This window comes from Pinus tabuliformis, chromosome 9 (assembly GCF_031772625.1).
Source record: "Pinus tabuliformis cultivar Carrire ecotype Pingquan chromosome 9, CPIR1, whole genome shotgun sequence".
In the NCBI taxonomy this organism is placed as follows: Eukaryota; Viridiplantae; Streptophyta; class Pinopsida; order Pinales; family Pinaceae; genus Pinus; species Pinus tabuliformis.
The window spans coordinates 634,515,664-634,536,011 of NC_142307.1; the positions used below are offsets into that span (position 1 = coordinate 634,515,664).

The 20,348-nt window shown below is 34.4% G+C and overlaps 1 protein-coding gene across 1 annotated transcript in view; it reads right to left on the reverse strand.

Annotated features, from left to right (window-relative positions):
- Positions 1 to 6,896, reverse strand: part of LOC149150230 (pectin acetylesterase 3-like) — a 392,890-nt gene extending 385,994 nt beyond the window's left edge. Inside the window, exons 1-3 of the mRNA XM_089438183.1 lie at positions 6,087 to 6,896; positions 4,201 to 4,283; positions 3,525 to 3,654 (exon numbers count right to left, since the gene is read on the reverse strand). Of these exons, the coding sequence (XP_089294309.1) occupies positions 3,525 to 3,654; positions 4,201 to 4,283; positions 6,087 to 6,276 (403 nt within the window). The 5' untranslated portion in view covers positions 6,277 to 6,896. The remainder of the gene's footprint in view (positions 1 to 3,524; positions 3,655 to 4,200; positions 4,284 to 6,086) is intronic.
- Positions 6,897 to 20,348: the final 13,452 nt, after the last annotated feature.

Consider the following 20,348-nt stretch of genomic DNA (forward strand, 5'->3'; position numbering starts at 1 on the left):
CATTGAAAGACTTTTTCTTTTGGTTGTTATATGGCATTTCTTGCCTTATTGAAAATATGAAAAACCCCAACTTATAATAGCCTTCTATTTGGTCTAGCAATAGAGTGACTAAACTTTGGCATAGATTAATTAGGCCTTCTAAGCCCCACCAATACTATATCCCAAATTATATACCTCATATCAATCACCTTGGGCCATTCTCGTTGAATATATTTTAGGTGATCTTTTAGGAGAGCCTCCCTTGTGGTTGAATGCCACTAAATAGCCGGAGAAAAGTTGTTGAAGTGACAATGACAACCAATCTCTTATTTCCCTAAGGTTTGGATCCACCTAGTAAGGCTTTGCAATAGGCCTACTAGATTTTGCGCACAACAAGGCCCTCTTCATAGATTTTGCCGTAAATGACTCCATTGTCCAATTAGATCAATGAACTAGTATGGTAGGCGTTTATCAAACCCTAAAAATATATATTTTTCTCTTTTTCCAAGTAACTAGGGTTAGGGTTAGGTTAAGTTTGCATTTTTAGCAATTTAACATTTATGTGTTATTTCCCTATCAAAGGGATTGCATTAAATAAACCTGAAAGAGACAAAATCTATCATTATTTTCATGTTAAAACCCTAAAATAGGGATAACATCATCATCTTTATTGTTGATTTATGCATGTTTCAACAGTTAAAATACTTTGTTTTCCCTCAACCTATACTACCCTTTAGAAAGCCTTGTTCCTTTATTGATCCATCATTGTCAAGCTATCTTTTAGAGCTGCTATATGCTATTGTGTGTCTTAAATTTGCATACCTCACATACCCTAAGTTCTAGCCTCTCTCTTCTAAATTACATAGGTCTTTAGTGTACTTGAGTAAATCTAATGTTATCCATTGTAGGCTCTACCAGTACCTTTCCTCCACTCATTAGACTTTGCGTCACCATTGAGCCTTTCTTTGTTGAATATCCTTAGGTGAACTATATCGAGAAGCCTCCGTTGTGGGATTTAATTCACCACTAAATAGCTAGAGAGAAGCCACTAAGGTGACAATTATGGCCAATCTCTTGTTGCTACGAGACCTAGATTGCCTAGTGGGGCTTTGCACTAGGCCTGCTAGATTTTGTGGTAATAGGGAGGAGCCCTATAGTTTTCTCATCTTGAACTTGAGATCTTGGCACAATGGAAAATACCCACATCTTTGGTATGATGGTTGGGAGGAAAGGAACTCACAACTGCATATTTCCCAACACTTAGCTACACCAATTGTAGAATATCTCATTGGATTTAAGGCAACAGTGTGATTTATTGCTACTATAATTATTAAATTTATAAAATGTATTTAGTATATTGATATTATTATAGTTTTCAAAGATATTTGTAATAAAATAGCTTGTTGTTAGAAAGAGGAAACAATTATGAAATTTTAGCAAACCAAACCCAAAACTGTAGGCTGAGCCCAACTATTAGAACATGGACAATACAAATCAATCACAATAATTCCTACTTACTTTAGCTATCCCACAATTAGTTGATCATGCTAGTTGAGATATTCAAGATAAATGGGTTGTTGCTTGCTCCCATGCCCAACATAATTTCTGCGGACAAAAGCAGATAAACAAAAATTCTCTCTTGTATGAGTTTATTAACCCTAACATAAGTCAATTCATCTTAGTCGATGTCATTCTCCAAATGACATTATAAAGCTTACAATTCATGAATTCACAATGATTAATGGGAATACATGCTTCCCCACTAGTTCAAACACTAGATAGAGAGTGCTTTGTCTTCAAATTTCCACATGTGGTTTGATTCACTTTTCTCTTCATTGCGACATCACTTACTCTTTGTCTTCTTCTCCAAGGCTGTACTTCACTTCATTGTCGAGGGTTTAACAATTCTAGGCTTAACCATGCTTTCCTTTTTTTGTGAAATACATCTTATAGAGTCTCTTTGGCAAAGCTACCATGCTATCAGGAGAGCATCTATGTGTTACACCTTTATTTGGCACCATAGGCCAAGACATATATTGAAGACCAAAATATGGTATTAGATCACGAAGATTTTTCTCACAGATCACTTAACTAGCAAAAGGATATTGCAGTTGTAATTTTCTAGGAGGAAGGGAAACTGATCACAGTTTTCCTTCATAAGAGTGACCAGTCATGGTTTCTCAATCCAAAAACTATGACCATCCCTTAAAGATTTGGAAAATCATAGAGAGTCAAAAACAACCAGTTATGAAAGCCACAAGGCTCACATTAAAGCAATGCATGGCTTATATCTTCAAATTTGTGAACGCCATGTAGCCTATTATTAGCTACTCAAGAATCTACAACGTACATGAATGAGAGCCAAAGCTAAGGCAAGGAATTCCATATATAAGCATCCTTATGCTGGAAATTTGTAGCAAAAATCCTTCGTCTTAATTGGGATACCACTGTTGAAAGCCGACATCAACATTAGTGTGATCTGATCCTAAGTGGGGAATATTGTCCATTCACTTGGTTAAATTTCCATGATACAGCTTTAAATCATGCTTCTCTGACGGTCAACTTAGGATTGAGGACGAGGACTTTGGGTATTGGAACTAGGAGTACAACAATGAATCTCAAGGTAATGTCTTCCAATAAATATAGACCTATTCTTCTTTCTCCCCCGATAAATCTCTATGTTTATGGATGTCTTTTGCATCTTTGATAAGATTCTGGGGCTCTAAGTTAGCTTTTTACCAACATCCGGCATGTGAATTTAATATGTTATAGCTTTTGTCAATATACATATAGGATAGAGAAAACGGTTGACTGGTTGTCCTGATACCATGTTTAATTCAAGCATGAGGGTTGAAACCCTTCGATGATACATTGTCCTATTCATATAAGTTAGGCATAGATATTGGCGGGAGGCATCTTGACAGTGCATTGTTAATAGCGTAAGACACCTTTAACTGGGCCTTGCATGGTAGGGTCAAAACATCCCTCAGGAAAAAGCTATTATTCTATGGCAGTGAGGCTTAAAGATCTACAAATAAGTCCACGAAGTTGAGATAAAGGGTGCCCATATTATAGGCAATCTATGCCAAGGCACACAGCCTACATGAGCAAAACCATCGTTCAACAAATGTATATGTAGTCTTCACAGATCATAATCTGTAGAAAATCTCAGAGAAGATATCTCGTTAGGATGCTAAAAGATTGCTAATCCACATAATCTTCGGTACAAGCAAGCAAATTCTGAAAGTGGGCACCATAGGAAGGAATTTTAAGAGGTCACCTACATCTTGTTTCTTCCGCAAATCCATATATAGCCATTAAGCATTTCGTGGATTATACTGATGGGTTTAAGCAATCCCTCTATTACTTGTGGGGTCGGATGCGTTGTGGGCATTGGCTGCCGAACTTAATAACATCTTCACATCAACTTTTTTTACATTGAATAAATTTCTGATGGGGTTTACTGTAGCTTTCATCGAATTCTGCTCGCATGAAACAGAAAATATGACTCTCATTGGTGGAAAACATGAAATAATAACTGTTACCTGGATTTTCCGAAGGCTTGTCGTTCAGAAGGCCTACAAATTCAAGCAACTTTTCCATGTGAGCAGATGAACCATGATTTGTTATCGTTTTCAGAGTGCAAGACTTTGTGTCATTACACCATCCTCCACCCTGGTATTGAACATGGTGATTTTTATTAGGCAGACCCAGAAATTAAAAAGGTAATTATGCTTCATCGAAACATAAATTCTCGAGTTCAGAGTTATTAAAATCGTTTTGGGCAAACAACGTATTTAATAGGTTGAAGAATCTGCCAGAGAAAATGACGGCAATAATAACATTAATGATTCAACGCAAGCTATAGCAATCAGTGCTAATGAATAGAACAGAATGAAATTAGATATGAAGCATAAAAATAATAAAATATAAGTGAAATTCCTACAAAATTTGTGCCAGAAGATAATTGGCTAATATTGATTTTCTCTGGTTATATTACAGATATGGCAACTGGTAAGTCAGGAAATAATATGAAGCAATGTTAGAGAATGAAATGTTGGTTTCGCTGTGGTCAAGGGAATACATATTGGAATTTAAGGCCGCAATTAATTTAGGTTTATTTTCTGCCAATTTGTGTATGGGTTTATCTGAGGAGTGTGGACTGCTTCACCCAAAAATTGAATAGTCTCTGTTAAAGAAATATAAGGAAAAGATCATGACCTCAAAGTCAACAAGCCAGTTGTTTTCTCCTGAACCAGATCCTCTGTCAAAACGGTATGCCGGCAAACTTCCATCCAGACAAACTGCATTGCATCAATTCTTATATAGTTCAGCAAGTTAAATAGATAGTATAAATCATTCGTATCCGAAAAGCATTCTATCAGGCCCTGATTTACATGACTGAGAACAACCCTCTATTCACACTAACATTAGAAAGATTTTGCTTGCACGTCCATTTTCGACAAGGAAGAAGGAACATATATGTCAGATTATTTAAAATAAATTTATAACTGCGCCAAGAAAATGTGTCGACTGTTCCAGTAGCAATTTTTATAAGATTCATTCATAAGTATCACAATTCAGAAGCCTCCGTACTTGGCAGGAGTATACGATGCAACACTATTATCCAAACTTTTGCTGGAGTATACAATGCAAGACTCTTCTGCAAACTTCGGATATACATTAACAGAAGACATAAAAGGTTGCATATATGAGATGGAAAATCATATTTGGTAATTTAAGGAATATGTTTGCAGGCTTTGTTGTGCTATACCAATCACAAGCTTCACATTTCAGGAGCCTCCTGTACATGCAGGAGTATACAATACAACCGTCTTCCCCAAAATTCCCCTAGGCATTAACAGAACATGCAGAGGATGGCAGATATCAGTTATAAAATCAGATTTCGTATTATAAAGCTCATGTTTGCAGAGATTTGCTTTACAAATCAATATCACTATTGAATGACAGTTACCATGTCAATACTGGAGCTAAGTATATAGGTTAATTTAAACTACGTTATGAGGTTATGAGATAATGTTTAAACAGTAGCAACTCTCACCTAAATAATTGCTATGGTGTGGTTCATAAGATATTTATATCTAAAAGGAATTTAGCAGTAAGTAGATGACCTAATATTATTTTCAATGAAGCCATGAGCTAAAGCTAAAAAAGACAACATAGATAAAACAAAACTACAAATAGATGCAAAAAAGAATATCTATTTTAATGTTTGTCTCTCAAATAGCAAGGCGCTGAAGAATTTTGTTATGGAGAAGTTTAGTAAAAGAGTATGGAGAAAGAGTTGGCTAGAAAGAAGAAGTACTACATTGAGGAATTTATCCTACATGTGATTTACAACAAAAAGAGTTCATTGGAGCTAGCATTCCGTGGAGGACAAAGGTTCTTATTGCTCAATTAAGGACCAACTAGCGTAACTTCTGTGTGAAACAAGGCTGTGGAAAAGGCCCAAAGAAGCTCGGAAAGAACAGGTGTGTACATTTTGCACATCCGGGGCAGTGGAATCGAAAAATCATTTCATTTTGGAATGTGATGCATTCAAAAACTTCAGAGAAAGTTATGGGAATATGTTAGCATAGGTTTCTTGGTATTGTCTCTTCAGGAAGAGGATTGTTAGAAAGTTGAGTTGGCTTTCACTAAAAAAAATTGAATTGCAAAAAGCCAAAAACAAAGAACTAATAATTTCATAGACTATTTTTAATCTAATAGACCTTCAAATATTATTTTATTTCATTTCATTTCCTATTAGGGCAAACTCATCTCAACCGGAGCATAATTTTGAGGTCGTATGTTTTGAGTTTTAATATTTTGCAAACTTGTGAGGTCTATAAGCATATATGCATCTTCATATTTCACAGATGCAGCTTTAGTTAGACATGTTTTTCTGTGTATTTTTAATGCGTCTAATATATCATTTAGATTCAATACACTAGTAAAATGCACTTCGTTTCTGTAAAAACATTTCTTATTTTTAAGTTCCAGAAAATTAGCAACATTAATCTATTTGTTAAAAAGCTTAATTAAAATCTAAATGATTGACCGATTGCATGCAAATATTGCAAACTGCATCATGATTCGATACTTGCCAGCTCCTGTACTCGCTGCTCTCTCCACAAGCGTCAGACCCACTCTCAGGACATCATCATTAGTTCTAGCACACGTAGACCCCACTCCGGCTGCATCCAGTACTGTTGTATAAAGGCAGACGATATCAATCACAATATATGCAAAATTATACAATAATTCTGCGCCGTGAGATCTTTTCCTCGAAGCCATTATGGTATAATACCATTGCACATGGCTACAAAGAACAAATCAGCAAAGGATCGCAGTGATTTCTTTCTTTCTTTTATATATATATATATATATATATGCGCGTGTTGCGCGTGTGTATACACCCTACACAACGGAGAAAACTCCAAATGCGTCTCACGACCCGGGCAACACAGTTTTGCCTTCCACAAATAGGAATTCCGTGAATCCGTAGTACTTCACGAATTAAATAACAGATAAGCTTTCGCCCCTAGATCTCTATCATGACCTGAGCAGCACAGTTTTTCCTGCTTAAAGCTTTATTCGCTCCACAAATAGTAAGAAGCATTAAAGCAGGCCTAAATCAAAAGGCTGTATACGTGGATTAATCATTTATAGGCATGCAAAAGCTCATATTCATATAATCTAAGTCAAGAATTGCCCACATTTTTCTCTTCTTAACTAAACGCTGATTAATCATTTAAAGGCACGCAAAAGCTCATATTCATATAATCGAAGTCAAGAATTGCCCACATTTTTCTCTTCTTAACTAAGCGCACGCTCTCTCTCTTAACCGCCATTTATGAGCTTATGTAAAGCTTGGAGCCAGGGTGGGAATTTGGAAACCGGAGATACCGTACTGAAAAAAAAAAATTAACCTCCATTTATGAGATTATGCAAAGTTATGAAACAGGGTGGGAATGTCAAAGGCAGATAGACTATGAAATTTAAATTTGATAATCTGTTCGATTTTATTATATTTTTCACAATTTAGGTGAAAAAATATTAAAACTCGTTCTTATTTTTTAATAGCCAAATATCTTAGGATATGAAAACATAATTTATCTATCAAATGTTATGTTTTTTACCATTTAATTTAATAATATTAAAGTTTTTCATTAATTATTTTAGTGATTTTCTATAGTTGTGAACTATGGGCTAGCATTACATATGTAGTGGAGACAAATTGAGAAAATTCATAAGCATTTGATTACAAATACATTCAAAAATAAAAGCTTAGTTGCCTATGCTATCTTGTTAAATGAAACAAGGTGAAGCAATTGCTATGGTGCGAGTCATAAGATATTTTAAAAAAATTGAGCAAATGGAAGAGGGTAGATGGCCTAAGGTTGTCTTTATTGACACATGCAAGAGAAAAAAAAACTTGGATGCAACAAAATAACAAATGGTTTAGTAAATGGGGTATTTGCTTGAACTCGTGTCTCATAAACAGTGAAGAGATAAAAGCTTTTGTTATGGAAAAGTTCCGTAAGCATACTTGGGATAAAGAGCTAGGAAGAAATAAAAAGTACTATATTGAAATGTTTAATCCCACTCATAGTCATCAACAAAAAGCATACATAGAGGTAAATATCTCTTGAAAAGCCAAAATTCTTATTGCTCAATTAAGGACTAATTCTCATAGGAGAAGGTCAAAAGAAGTGTGGGAGGAAAGAGTATGAGTTTTTTGTTCTTCGGGAAAAGTGGAAATAGAAAAACATTTCATTTTAGAATGTAAGGCCTTCAAAGACAACAGAGAAAGTTATGCAGATATGTTGGCAGCAGTTACCTCTTGGGATAATCTATTTAGCTAGGGGTTTGTGGAGAAGCTCGAAGCATTTATTTTGAAGCTTCACACTAATATGGCCGAATATATCAAACAAATGAAAAAGCAATCTCTCTCATAAACTATCTTTAGCCTTATAAACATTAAAATAATTTCTTTCTTCTTTCTTATAAATAAATAAATCACTTATAATATAAATTATTGATCAAATTCCATGCTACTTCTAACCACATTAATTCTAATAAAGTGATAATATAGATTATTGATCAAATTCTGTGCTACTTCGAACCACATAAATTCTAATAAAGTGATAATTTGACGATGCGTCAGCGTACAGGCTAAAGTTCACAAGCTAACATTCAGTCCCTTCTAATTTGCGGAGACTCCAAAATTATTATTGATCATGTCACTGGGAAGAATCATATCAAAAAGCAGCATCTTGGTGGTTGGTTGAAAAGAATCTCGTCTCTATGGGGGAGGAAGGATGACTACACAATTCATCATATCAACAAAGCACAAAATTCAAGCTGATATATTATGTAAGAAATGACTACTTTCACAAAAGGGTTTCTGGAATATGGATGTAAAATTTGAAGCGGAAACCTTTTCCATTCAGGTATTCTCTCTCCCTCGTACATAACCTCTTTTTCTCATTGCAGAAGTCCAAGGTATGTTTTTTCCTGTTTTACTGCTTTCGGTTTTAGCATAATCTGCTTTTACCCACCCTGGTGGTAGAATGACCCTTTTTTGTATCTATGGAATTTTTTGGTTACGCTATTTCTCTATCTTTCTATCTTTCTGTTTGATTGTTTTTCCTCTGAAGCATATTTCGTTGTCTATTCACCTACTATGGGGATATTTTTTGGCCATCTGTCATATATGGACTTGCTTTATGTTCTGGTTTTGTCATATCCCTTTATCAGGCTATATCCAGATGTAATATGTATTTTGTCTCTTATATATCTTATATAAATATCTTATATAATACAATCAAGCTTTTTTCGTTCTGAAAAAAGTTCACAAGCTAAAGTTGATTGAATGAAGGTTTGTTTTTTTCCTCTTCGTATAGTCACCGCATAACATACAATTAGTCTTGATATAAAATTAAATGGAAATGTCAGGAATTTATTAAAATCCATCTAAATATAAAATGTTAACCATTTCCTAAGGAAGCGTACAATTATTCTTAATATTAAAGGAAAGTATTAAGAATTTATTAAAATTAATTGAAATTAAATTAGATGGAATTAAATTTTCGAAGAATATAAAAATATAATATAATTAATATTTTTTAAAATGTTTATTATTTATTTTATTTAATTATTTTTCAGTTGTATTATATAATTTTAAATTTACTATATTGAAAGGTATATTTTATAATTTAATATGAAGGTGATAAATGATTTTGTGTTATAATTTTTTTTGAAAAAATATTTTAAATAAAAAATAATATTGATATTAAAAATATAGAAATGATTATATAGATTTAATTAGATTTAAAAATGTATCATAAAATTTCAATAATTTTATTTTCATTGTGTTCATTTGGTTCATTGTTAGTATTACAATCTATAAAAGAAGAAAGAAAGAAATTATTTTAATGTCCACGAGGTTAAAGATAGCTTATGGAACAGATTGCTTCTTCATCTGCTTGATGTATTCGGCTCTTTTTCTGTGAAGCTTCACAATAAATGCTCCGAGCTTCTCGACAAACCCCTCACTAAATAGATTATCCCAATAGCTAACTGCCAGCATATCTGCATAACTTTCCCTATTGTCTTTGAAGGCCTCACATTCTAAAATGAAATGTTTTTCTGTTTCCCCTTTTCCAGAAGAACAGAAAATGCATACCCTTTCCTCCCACACTTCCTTTGGCCTTTTCCAGCGCCTTGTTTCACAACGGAGTTGATGAGAATTAGTCATTAACTGAGCAATAAGAATTTTGGCTCTCCAAGAAATATTGGCCTCTATGTATGCTTTTGGTTGATCATTATGAGTGGGATTAGACACTTCAATATAGTAATTTTTCTTTCTTCCTAGCTCCTTATCCCAAATACGTTTGTGGAACTTTTCCATGACAAAAGCTTTTATCTCTTTGTTGTTTATGGGACTCGCGTTCAAGCAAATACCCCATTTACTAAACCATTTGTTATTTTGCTGCATCCAAGTTTTTTTGCTCTTGCACAATCTATCATTAAAGACAACCTTAAGCCATCTACCCTCTTCCATTTGCTCAATTTTTTTTAAATAACTTATGACTCGCACCATAGCAATTGCTTCAATAGGAGCAGTCCCTGTTTCACTTAACAAGATATTATAAGGAACTGCACTTTTAATCTTAAATTTATTTGTAATCAAACGCTTCTGAATTTTCTCAATTTGTTTCCACTGCATGTCAGAGGTACTGCTAGCCCACAATTCACAACCATAGAGAATCACCGAAATCACTAGAAGCCCAAAAAGAGTTTGAGTGGTCTTCCAGTCCCATAAATCTGCCTCTCTACACCTATTTTGAAAAGCATAAAATGTTTTCCAACACCCCAAAGTCTACAACCATTCCAGCTTAGATTTTTGTTGAAGTATATCCCGAGGTATTTGTAATCCGCAACTTCTTCCAAAATGTTGCCTTCAAAGTAGAACTTATGCTGGTTATGTTTTCTTTTCTTAGAGAAGACCACTACTTTCGTTTTGTGAAAAAAATATGGTAAAAATATTTCACTTTCATTCTTGCAATTATAAGTAAAATATTTCAATGTCTATGTTAAATAATATAATTTTATATCAACTCTACAAAGATAAAGTTATAAAAAAAAACTACTAATAATAGTTTTATTTTGCTCTGCTATGCAAATAATAGGGTTTCTTCTACATAGTCTTATATGTTTGGCTCCCACTCCTTTAGCCAAATTATTATGGGAGTTCAGAGTAATTCTAGATCCATTGATATTCCCTTCAATCTCATCATCTTCGAGATTCATTTTCATAGAGCAACTCGACGAAGTGGGGTTTTGGTTTCATAGCAAACCTTCATTGGATACATCATGGAAAGCTAGAAATCGAGGGCAATACCTGCCAAACGTAGTGCAAGATCCAAAACATGGGGTTAAATCTAGCAACATCAAAGAATATATCTAATATATGCAAGATCACATTTTGATCTACAAATTTATTGGATTGTGGCCCACTAAGAAGGCTTTGATTGGGTGGATCTGAAATAAAGAGAACCTCCAGGGTCAAATAGAATTGAAGCTAGGGGCCAAAGATTTCTTTACACTCATTTTCTCCAGCTCGAAAGAAAATTTGAGGGTTTTTGAAGGAGGGCCATATTTTTTCAACAATGCAAGCCTCTTCATGAAATTTTCGAAAGAGTAGTATAACTTGGAGAAGGAAAAATTCCTTGTTGTCATCGTGTGGATCTATCTCCTTTCTTTTCCCAAGGAATATTAAGAGAAGGAAAGCCTTGAAGGCATCAACAATGTCATTGGAAACTTTGTCAAAGTATTAGAGGCTACCAAGAGAGGGAGGTACACATCATATGCTCAAATCTATGTTTACATGAATATCTCCCAACCGCTTCCATCATCCATAGATATTCATTATTGAAATAGTGTTTGGAAGTACTCTCTAGATTATGGACATGTCTCTTTTAGATGCAGGTGTTGTCATGAATATGAGCATCTTATTAGGGACTATCCGATGAATGCCAAGGAATCTTTTGGAGAAAACCTTTCTCATAAAGAGCCACAACATTTGGGAAATGTCCCCCAGAGAAGAAGAAAATTGAGTCCTTGAGGCACCTCAAATCCTAACCAAATTTCTAGATCTAGAAATAGGTTCAAGTCTCTCTCCTCTCTGAAAGAGTCTCTGGAGCAAGGCAACATTCAATCAAGCATGCAATCAATAGTAGGAAAATCCCATAACCCTCTATTGAATCCTATAGTGACCATGTAAAAGTCTCTTGAAGAGCACCAAAAAAATCCATCACCTCATGGAATGATTAGCTCCCCTTCGAAAGAAGCTAAGTAGTAGCCCTCCCAAAAGATATGGATCTGGATGACCCACGACTAATTTCCCTTGCAAGTAAATGACATGGAAAAGATGTGAAGGACATGTTATCTCATCAGGCTAGGATTATGTATAATGTCTATCTTCGAAGCAAGCAATTGGTCTTAAATTCTTCACAATATGGTTGAATTTCTCTTATAAATATTACAATATAAAACTTAAATAAATAAACTATTTGAATATCCATATTAACTAATGTGTGTATGTGTGTGTTGACATAGTAAAATATTCATTACTCAAGAGGAAGAAGTGATTAAAAGTAAAATAATTTAGTAAATTTTTAATATAAAATATTAATAATAATAAGATATTCAAAAATGCAATTTAAGCAATGAAAAATTACATATAAGTTTTGCATTCTAGAAAGAGTTTATCATATCAAGATATTTGATCCATCTTGACGCTTGGTAGATCCTTGGTTAAGACAGATCTATATTGGATTTGTAATTTTCAATATTATTATAGTTAATATAAAATTTAATTATGAAACCAAATACCAATTAAATTATTGTTTCATTCACTTAAAAACATTTGGTAAAATTCAAAAGTGAGCTAGCATGTGAGGGCAAGGACATCGACACCTCCCCTAAGTGAAGGCCTAACATGCTGCCCTCACGCTATCTACCTTAACTATAATGTAAGAGTGTAAATTTATTGTTGTCAATGGAGGTTTTTAGATGCATCTAGGAATCATATTCAATTTTCAATCATCATATGGGTATCACCATATTCTTCCACCTTCCAGCGCTAGCTTGGATGGTTTTTAGCTCTTTTGGTACAACGCTCTACATGTGTAACAATCCTGGTGAAAATTCCATGTAATAAACTTAAAAACAATAACCACGAATGACTGAGACACTTATTCCAAGCTGAATGTTGGGCAAGACATCCTAGGGGGTGTTCATTTGGTTGTTTATGGCTAAGGAAATTGGCAAAGGCAAAGACTAAGGCATTAAAATGCATTTTGGCACATTATTTATGAAAATAATGGAAATTAGGAGAAAAAGGAGGTGAAAGGTCACAAGTTGCATGTGAGGAGGAAAATGAAGGAAAATAATGGAAAATGAAGAAAATAGAGGCCTCATTCATAAAAAGGCTTCTGAGGATCAGTTGGCAACCTTTTGTCAGTTCAGTGTGGGAGCTCTCTCTCATTATTCTCTCTCTCTCTCTCTCATACTCTTGGATACTTAGAATTCTCTTGGAGCACTCTTAAGAGGGTGTGCCATACTTGGATTCTTGGAGCAAGAAGGCAAAGGAAGAGTAGGAAAGCACAAGAAGGCATCGAAATCAACAACTACGTCAAATTTGCTTGCATGTACCGAGTTGCATGTATGATTTCTTCACTAGTTTGGATATGCATGTGGATTCTTGGTCATGATCTGTCATTGGCATGGAGGACTGCCTGGATTGACAGTGGTTTGCCTAGCCTTGCCATTTCCTAGATAGCCATGGTGATTGTGGGTTTATTTTCATTTTTTTGTTTTGGTTGGTTATCATGTTTCCTTAGCTTAGGTTGAGTTATTAGTTCCTAGATCCTTGGTTGGATAAACACTCTAGAGCCCTGTAATAGCTTGGGTTGAGTTATTAGTCATGGAGCCTTGGTTGGACAAATGCTCTGGAGCCCTTGGTGTGTTGAGTTACTAGTCTTGGAGCCTTAGTTGGACAAACGCTCTGGAGCCAGTGGTAGTTGTGGGTTGATTTACTAGTCATGGAGCCTTGGTTGGAACAAACGCTCTAGAGCCCTGGATGGCTAAGATGGAGACCGATCTGGTGATGGTTTTGGTGATGTCTGACTGTGAAATAGAATCATTGTTTGATGGGTTAAGGTGGATGGCCTTAGGAAGCCCTAGATGAGTTTTGATTGATGTGTTCTATGAGATCCCACATTCATGCTTGGAATATGGCACAAGGGTGAATGGATGAAGAGAGATTTGGCTCAGCCATTCTACGGTCAGGTGGAATGTGGTAGTCCCATCTCTGGTTGGTTCATTGCATTCATTAATGAGAAATCCTTTCCCTTGATTTCCATGTGTAAAGGTACTAATGTATTTATGGATTTGATGGTTGTCATGAATATTGTATTTTTGTTCCTATTATGCTGGCTATATGCACATTTTATGACAACAGTTATGTATGGCTTTCAGCATGTTTTTTACTTGTATGTGAATGGATAATGTGTCTATGAATTGATATATGATAATGTATAAAATAGCATGAGGGAACAATGGTTCATATCGATTCTCAGATAAGTATGAGATCCCTACACTTAACTCTGTTGTTTACACCTATAGATTACATGTCGATGATATCTTTGACGAAATGCCTGTCATAGCTAGTAGGGATCCATTCAAGGTCTTGAACAAGTATTTTCTTTAGTACTTTCATTTCCATGTTACTTTATTGGTTTGAAGATATGGATCAATTCTAGGCAGAGTCTTAGGCTCTAGGCCTGAAAGTGGCTCAAATCCCAGAGTCGTCGACACAACACTGAAAATTTTGGTCCAAAGTCACTGGCAGGCAAGCCTATGAGAGCAAATTTAGGTTGTTGGTTGCTCCCTTGCCCATAACATGAGAGAAAATATGGCCCAATAGACCTAAAAGAATGGTAGGACCCAGGGACAGGTTGTCTGAGTGGCTGACTTGTCCTCTAAGGGTTCTATTGATGATGTTGGATGTTTGTATGGTGTGTTTCCGTTGATTCCACTTCCTTAAGGTAACTTAGGAGGTCAAATCATATCATAGTATCATCTCGTCGCATGTTTACCTCAGCTGGTTGGTTGCTTGGGTAGATGTGGGAGGAGGGTGTTACAACATGCTCCACTCTCATATATGTTTATGGGTCTTAATGTTGTGGCTTTGGGTTTTGGCATCCATCATTGACACTCACCATTATCTGTCCTAACACTAGCTAGCCCATAATTTTTTTGTTTCTTGTGAAATTTTCTCTTCCTCACTTTTTCTTTGTGAATCTTAGCCTCTATTATAGCCACTCTCCCTTCATTTCATCTCCTCACTTCAAGTTTCCTTTGATTTCTCATTCTAGTCTTGGGTTTCTTAGATAGTCTTCACACCAGTCACGGTGATTAATGAATGGGAACATTGTTGCTACATTGAAGGAAGTAGAGGCACACAGAGGGGATTAAGGGCTTATTCACACGTTGAAACCTTGGCTTGGTTATAAAGGAGTATATTCCTCCTCAAATATGGACTTGGATTGACGAGGTTGAACTTGATCTTAGTGGGGAACAATAATTCCTTTTATACTTTGAGGTAATTGAATCTACGTCTGCATTAGTGCTAGATGTTGGCCACAACCGTAAATTAATATCTCTATACAATTGACTTGTACTATAATATGAAAGCTTTTTTGGGTTGACTTCTCCTAGATAGGAATGATGTGAAAGAGGAGATTCTCTTGATTTTGGATGACATTTTCTTGCATCTCAAGGAGATAAATGCATGCATGATGCATATTGAGACAGTAATTGATCCTGACTATGCTCCTCAAGGCTCCAATCTTGTTACTCATCATTAAATTTAGGCGGACACCTCACATTCTAATTAATTTATATGTCTCTTTGTTGTCATATTTTTAGTTGTTTAGTAATCTATTTAGTCATGTTACTAGGGTTTCTAGGGTCAATGCTTCTAGGATATACATGCAACCTTGATATTTAAGTCTATTTGAAGTTTCTAGATTTTTTAATACTTTAAGATATTATGGTATTAGTTTGTCGGGCATTTCGATTACTCTTTTGAGCAAGTTTTTGTTCTATTAATGATTTGAATTCCTATGTGACAATATATTGAGAGAAAACTACATTAGACTTATATATCCATCTAACACACCCCCCCACCCCTCCAAAAAAAAATAGATACATAAAAAATTAACATAATTTATAATTTTCAATATCATAATTTTATGCTCATGGAGTGTAACTCAATTGACAATCACCGTGTTGTGAAGTATTATGTAAAAGCATGAGATTCAAAATTCAAATCCCCGTGAGTTAGGTCAACCAAAAAATAATAATTTTATGTCGTCTTAGATAGACGGTGATCGGGTACTTTGTTAAGGCACTCCTTGATGTGAAGTGACCAGTTCAATTCCTCGCCCCGATTAGGGTGATATATTGGACATGATGAAGATGTAGTCCTACCAAGCTTACAAAAAAATATAAATCATAATTTTTTATTTATTTTTATCACTTTTATTTTATAATTTTACAAATTTATATTGATTTATTTTTTTCAATAATTAAGTCAAATACAAAGCCACAGAGTTTTGGATCAACACTGAACGAGTGCTTTGTTAAGGCACTCATGCAAAAAGGTCATTAGTTTAACTCTTAGTGTTTACTCAAAAAAAAAGTTAAATAAAAGAGTTAAATTAATTTATGATTTCAAATATTTAAATAGAAGTTTTAAAATAAACCTAATTGAATAAATTATAACAATATCTATTAATATTTTATAAACAAAATATTATATTAAATAAATTTAATAATTAATCATATATTAATAATTAATTTATAATTAAATAACTATAGTAATATTTTATTACTATTTTATAAATAAAATATGAAATTGAATAATAAATCATAAATTAATAACTAATTTTAAATAAATAATTTCTAAAACTCCTCCATACTTGAGTTTCTTATATTATTTATGTTTCAAAATCATTATTATTTTGAACTTTGTCTTTATTCACAAATCAAAATTATTGTTGTTCCAAACTTGCGACATTTTATTCTAGTTTTCATCTAAATGATATGATAAAAGACACTAATTGTTTGAATTTGTTTAAATATATGTATATAGAAGAAATCGGTTTCAATCCCTCAACCTCTTTCTGATTTTTGGTTTATTTTTTTTTGTGTATCGTGATAGTCTGTGTCATTCTAAGCAAGAACTATGAGTGTTCCTCTGGGAGGGGATCCTCCCCCCTCCTTCAAAGTTGTAGTCAGGTCATGCGTGACAAGGTTTAGGCATGTTGGGTAGGTTATATTAAGGTGGAACTTCTTAGACAGTACATATCTTAGGAGTTCAATAGCAGGAACGTTTGAGGGGTAATTACTTGTCGAAGCCAATAAAAAACCCAAAATTTGTCATCCATATGAACAAGTTGGAAAGTCACAGAAGGAGAATGAAGCATCATGCCCTTATTTTTATATATGTGGGTGGTTGGCCTACAAAGAAAGAATTGGAGAATTATATTCTTCATAAATTGAAACCTAGGGGGGGAGTGGAATTAAAATTGTGTCCCAAAGGATTTTATGTTGTTGTCTTCTCCAATTTGGAGGGAAAAACTCACATTTTCGAAGGTGGTCCATATTTCTTTAATAATGCATGGTTATATATGTGACATTGGGAAGAATGTTTCAACCCAGATAAGGAGGAGATTTTAACGACTCTTGTATTGGTGCACTTGTATTCAATTCTAGTGTATTTTTTGCTTACAAACATTTTGGAGGTAATTAGGAATGTAATACGAAGATTTGTTAAGATATCAGAAATTTGTTTACAAGGAAGGAATATAACATACACCCAAATATGTGTGTATATGAATAACTCTTAACCCTTTCAAGAGCCCATTGATTTGAAATATCAATGTGATATTTGGACCCAACCCCTGGATTATGAACGCGTTCCATTTTGTTGTCGTCTTTGTCATGAACATGGTCACTTGTTCTAGGATTGTCCTAGTCAAAAGAAGGAGCAACAAGAGTCAGGTTTGTGACCCAAGAAGGTTTTTGAAAGTTTCTAGGTCATTGAAGGTCTGTTAGAGGTCGCCATGCTCACCAACTCATGCTAGAGGAACATAATGCTTTTGTAACATTGGAAAGTATGGAGGAGGATTTGATTGTGCAAGAGGATACTTTGAAGCTTGAGATGCATATTGATTCAAGTGATAATCAATTTCTTAAACACAATCTCTTGGAAGAAGAATAAAAAATCGATAGCCCTTTTTTAGATTTTCCAAGTTTTACATAAGCCATGCCCCTTATGCAACAAAATTTGGATTCCTTATGTTTGGAGGAACAATAGTTGTCCAATTGTTCAATGATTGGATGACACATGATTTGGTTGAGCTCACTAAAGAACATCAGGAACTATACGTTAACCTGTACTTAAATAGGAAGAACTGAAAACCTAAGGACCTAATGGAGGTTGTTGGTGCTCCCAGTTCTATAGAACTTAAGGACAAAGGTAAAGAATTGTTGGGTAAGGATATAAAGATAAAGGGTCACGAGTGATGAATTAATCAATTTAGTATAGGTTATGGAAATTTAAACATATTTTATGCCTTCTCAATAATCTTAACTATGAAGATGATTTCGTGGAATATTCAAGGTTTAAATAGTAAAGGGAAACAATGATATTTACAGGAGAGAATTTTACTGGAGAAATCAACCTTGGTTATTTTTCAAGAAGCCAAGGTTTCGATGCTCAAGTTGTTGACTATTGTGGCTACTTATTGGAAAGGTTGTGAATATATGTGTATTGATGCTCATGGTTGTGCTGGAGGGATAACCATCGTGTGGAAACCTATGGAGGTGTTGTTCCAAGATTGACTAGCTAGAAATTGTGTCTTGATAGGTAAGTTTCGATACCTTGGATCATCAGAAGTAGCTTGTCTTTCTATTGTCTATAGTCCCCATACGCCTCCGGATAAAGGGACCTTCTTGCATAATCTTTAGGTTCATCACAACCTTTACCTTGATTATCTTTGGATTGTTGGGGTTGATTTTAACCTCATTCGCCCTCTAAATGAAAAAAAGGGGGGATTCGTCGATTAGATCAAGAATCAACAATCTTTGTAGATTTTACAGAAAGAAAAAAATTGGTGGATATTGGGACTATTAATGGTATTTTTACATGGAATAACCATAGAGGTGATAAGAATCAAATTGTTATTCATCTTAATCATTTCTTAGTTTTGAAATCAATTTTGGAGGAGGATATATTTCTTGAAGCATCCATTTACCCTGCCTTAGGTCCGATTGGTCAATACAGTTGGAGATTAGCCTTAAATATGCTCCATGAAATTGTCCTTTCTGTTTTGATAGTTTTTGGTTACAAGCTCATAATTTCTTGGACAAGGTAAAGACACGATGGAACTCATTCCTAGTCCACAATCATAATAAAATGCACACTTTTCGTCTTAAACTCAAATATTTAAAATATCATATCCATTTATGGAATAGGTATGAATTTGATAATAGTTTTGTGGATAAACTTCAGCTGGAGGCTTAAATGCAGAACATTCAACAACTCATTATAGTTGAAGTTTGTACTGATGATCTCATTCTTCAAGAAGGTCTTACCTTTAATCATCTTGAGCTAAGATGAAAAACATAGGAGACGCTATGGTTTAAAAAATCCATGGTGTAGTGGTTAAAGGATGGTGAAAAAGACACAAAGTAATATCACAAATTTATGGTTCATTATCGTTATGTAAATCATATTTTTTCACTCTTAGGCAAGGAGAATCAGCGTAAGGTACAACACCATGAAATTGAGGAGCTAGTATCATGTTTTAAGGATATTTTATTTGATACTTCATTTTGCCCGCAACCTCATATCAATAAGATCACCTCTTGTATTCCAAAAATTATTAGTCCTAAGCATAATCTGGCACTTATGCATCCAGTCTCCTTCCAAGAGGTGGAGTCAGTAGTATTAGCAATGCTGACTAATAGTTCATCAGGGCCAAATGGCTTCACGACATATTTTTTAAAGCTTGTTGGAGCTTCCTAGGTCCTGAAATTTTTGAGTTGGTTGAGTCCCGTATTTCTCAGTCAATGTGGGGTGGCCTTAATGCAACTTTACTCACATTTATCCCAAAAGCTAGTAAGTTTGATGACCCTAGTGGATTCCATCCTACTGCTTTGTGTAGTGTTTTATATAAGATTATCTCTACATTTATGATCAATAGATTGAAACCACTGATGAAATTGAATATGCCTCCTAAGAAAACTGGTTTTTTCGAGGGTCAACAAATCGCAGATGGAATTGTTAATTTTCATGAGATTCTTCATTCTCTGAAACATCTCAAAAAATCAAGAATGATATCTCTAATGCATATGATCAGATCAAATGGGACTATTTATTACAGGTATTAGATGCTTTTAGATTCTCATGGAAACAGATTTCATGAGTGCGTTCCATTATTTTGACGCCCTCTTTTCTATTGTTGTTAATGTTTCTCCTTCTAGTACTTTCAACCCATCGCGTGGCATTTGTTGGTACCATTTTTTATGCTTATTTTTGCCTCTATAACCTATATTTTTCCCACATTTTTCCTTCATATCTTTGATATTCCCTCCATATTTGCATCAAATTGATCATTTCAGGTACATTTGTCATTTACTTTTTATGATTTGAATTTTTGCAAAATTTGACATTAAAATTAATTTTTTAGTAGAAATTACATGATGTTGTAACTTCCCGTAATAGA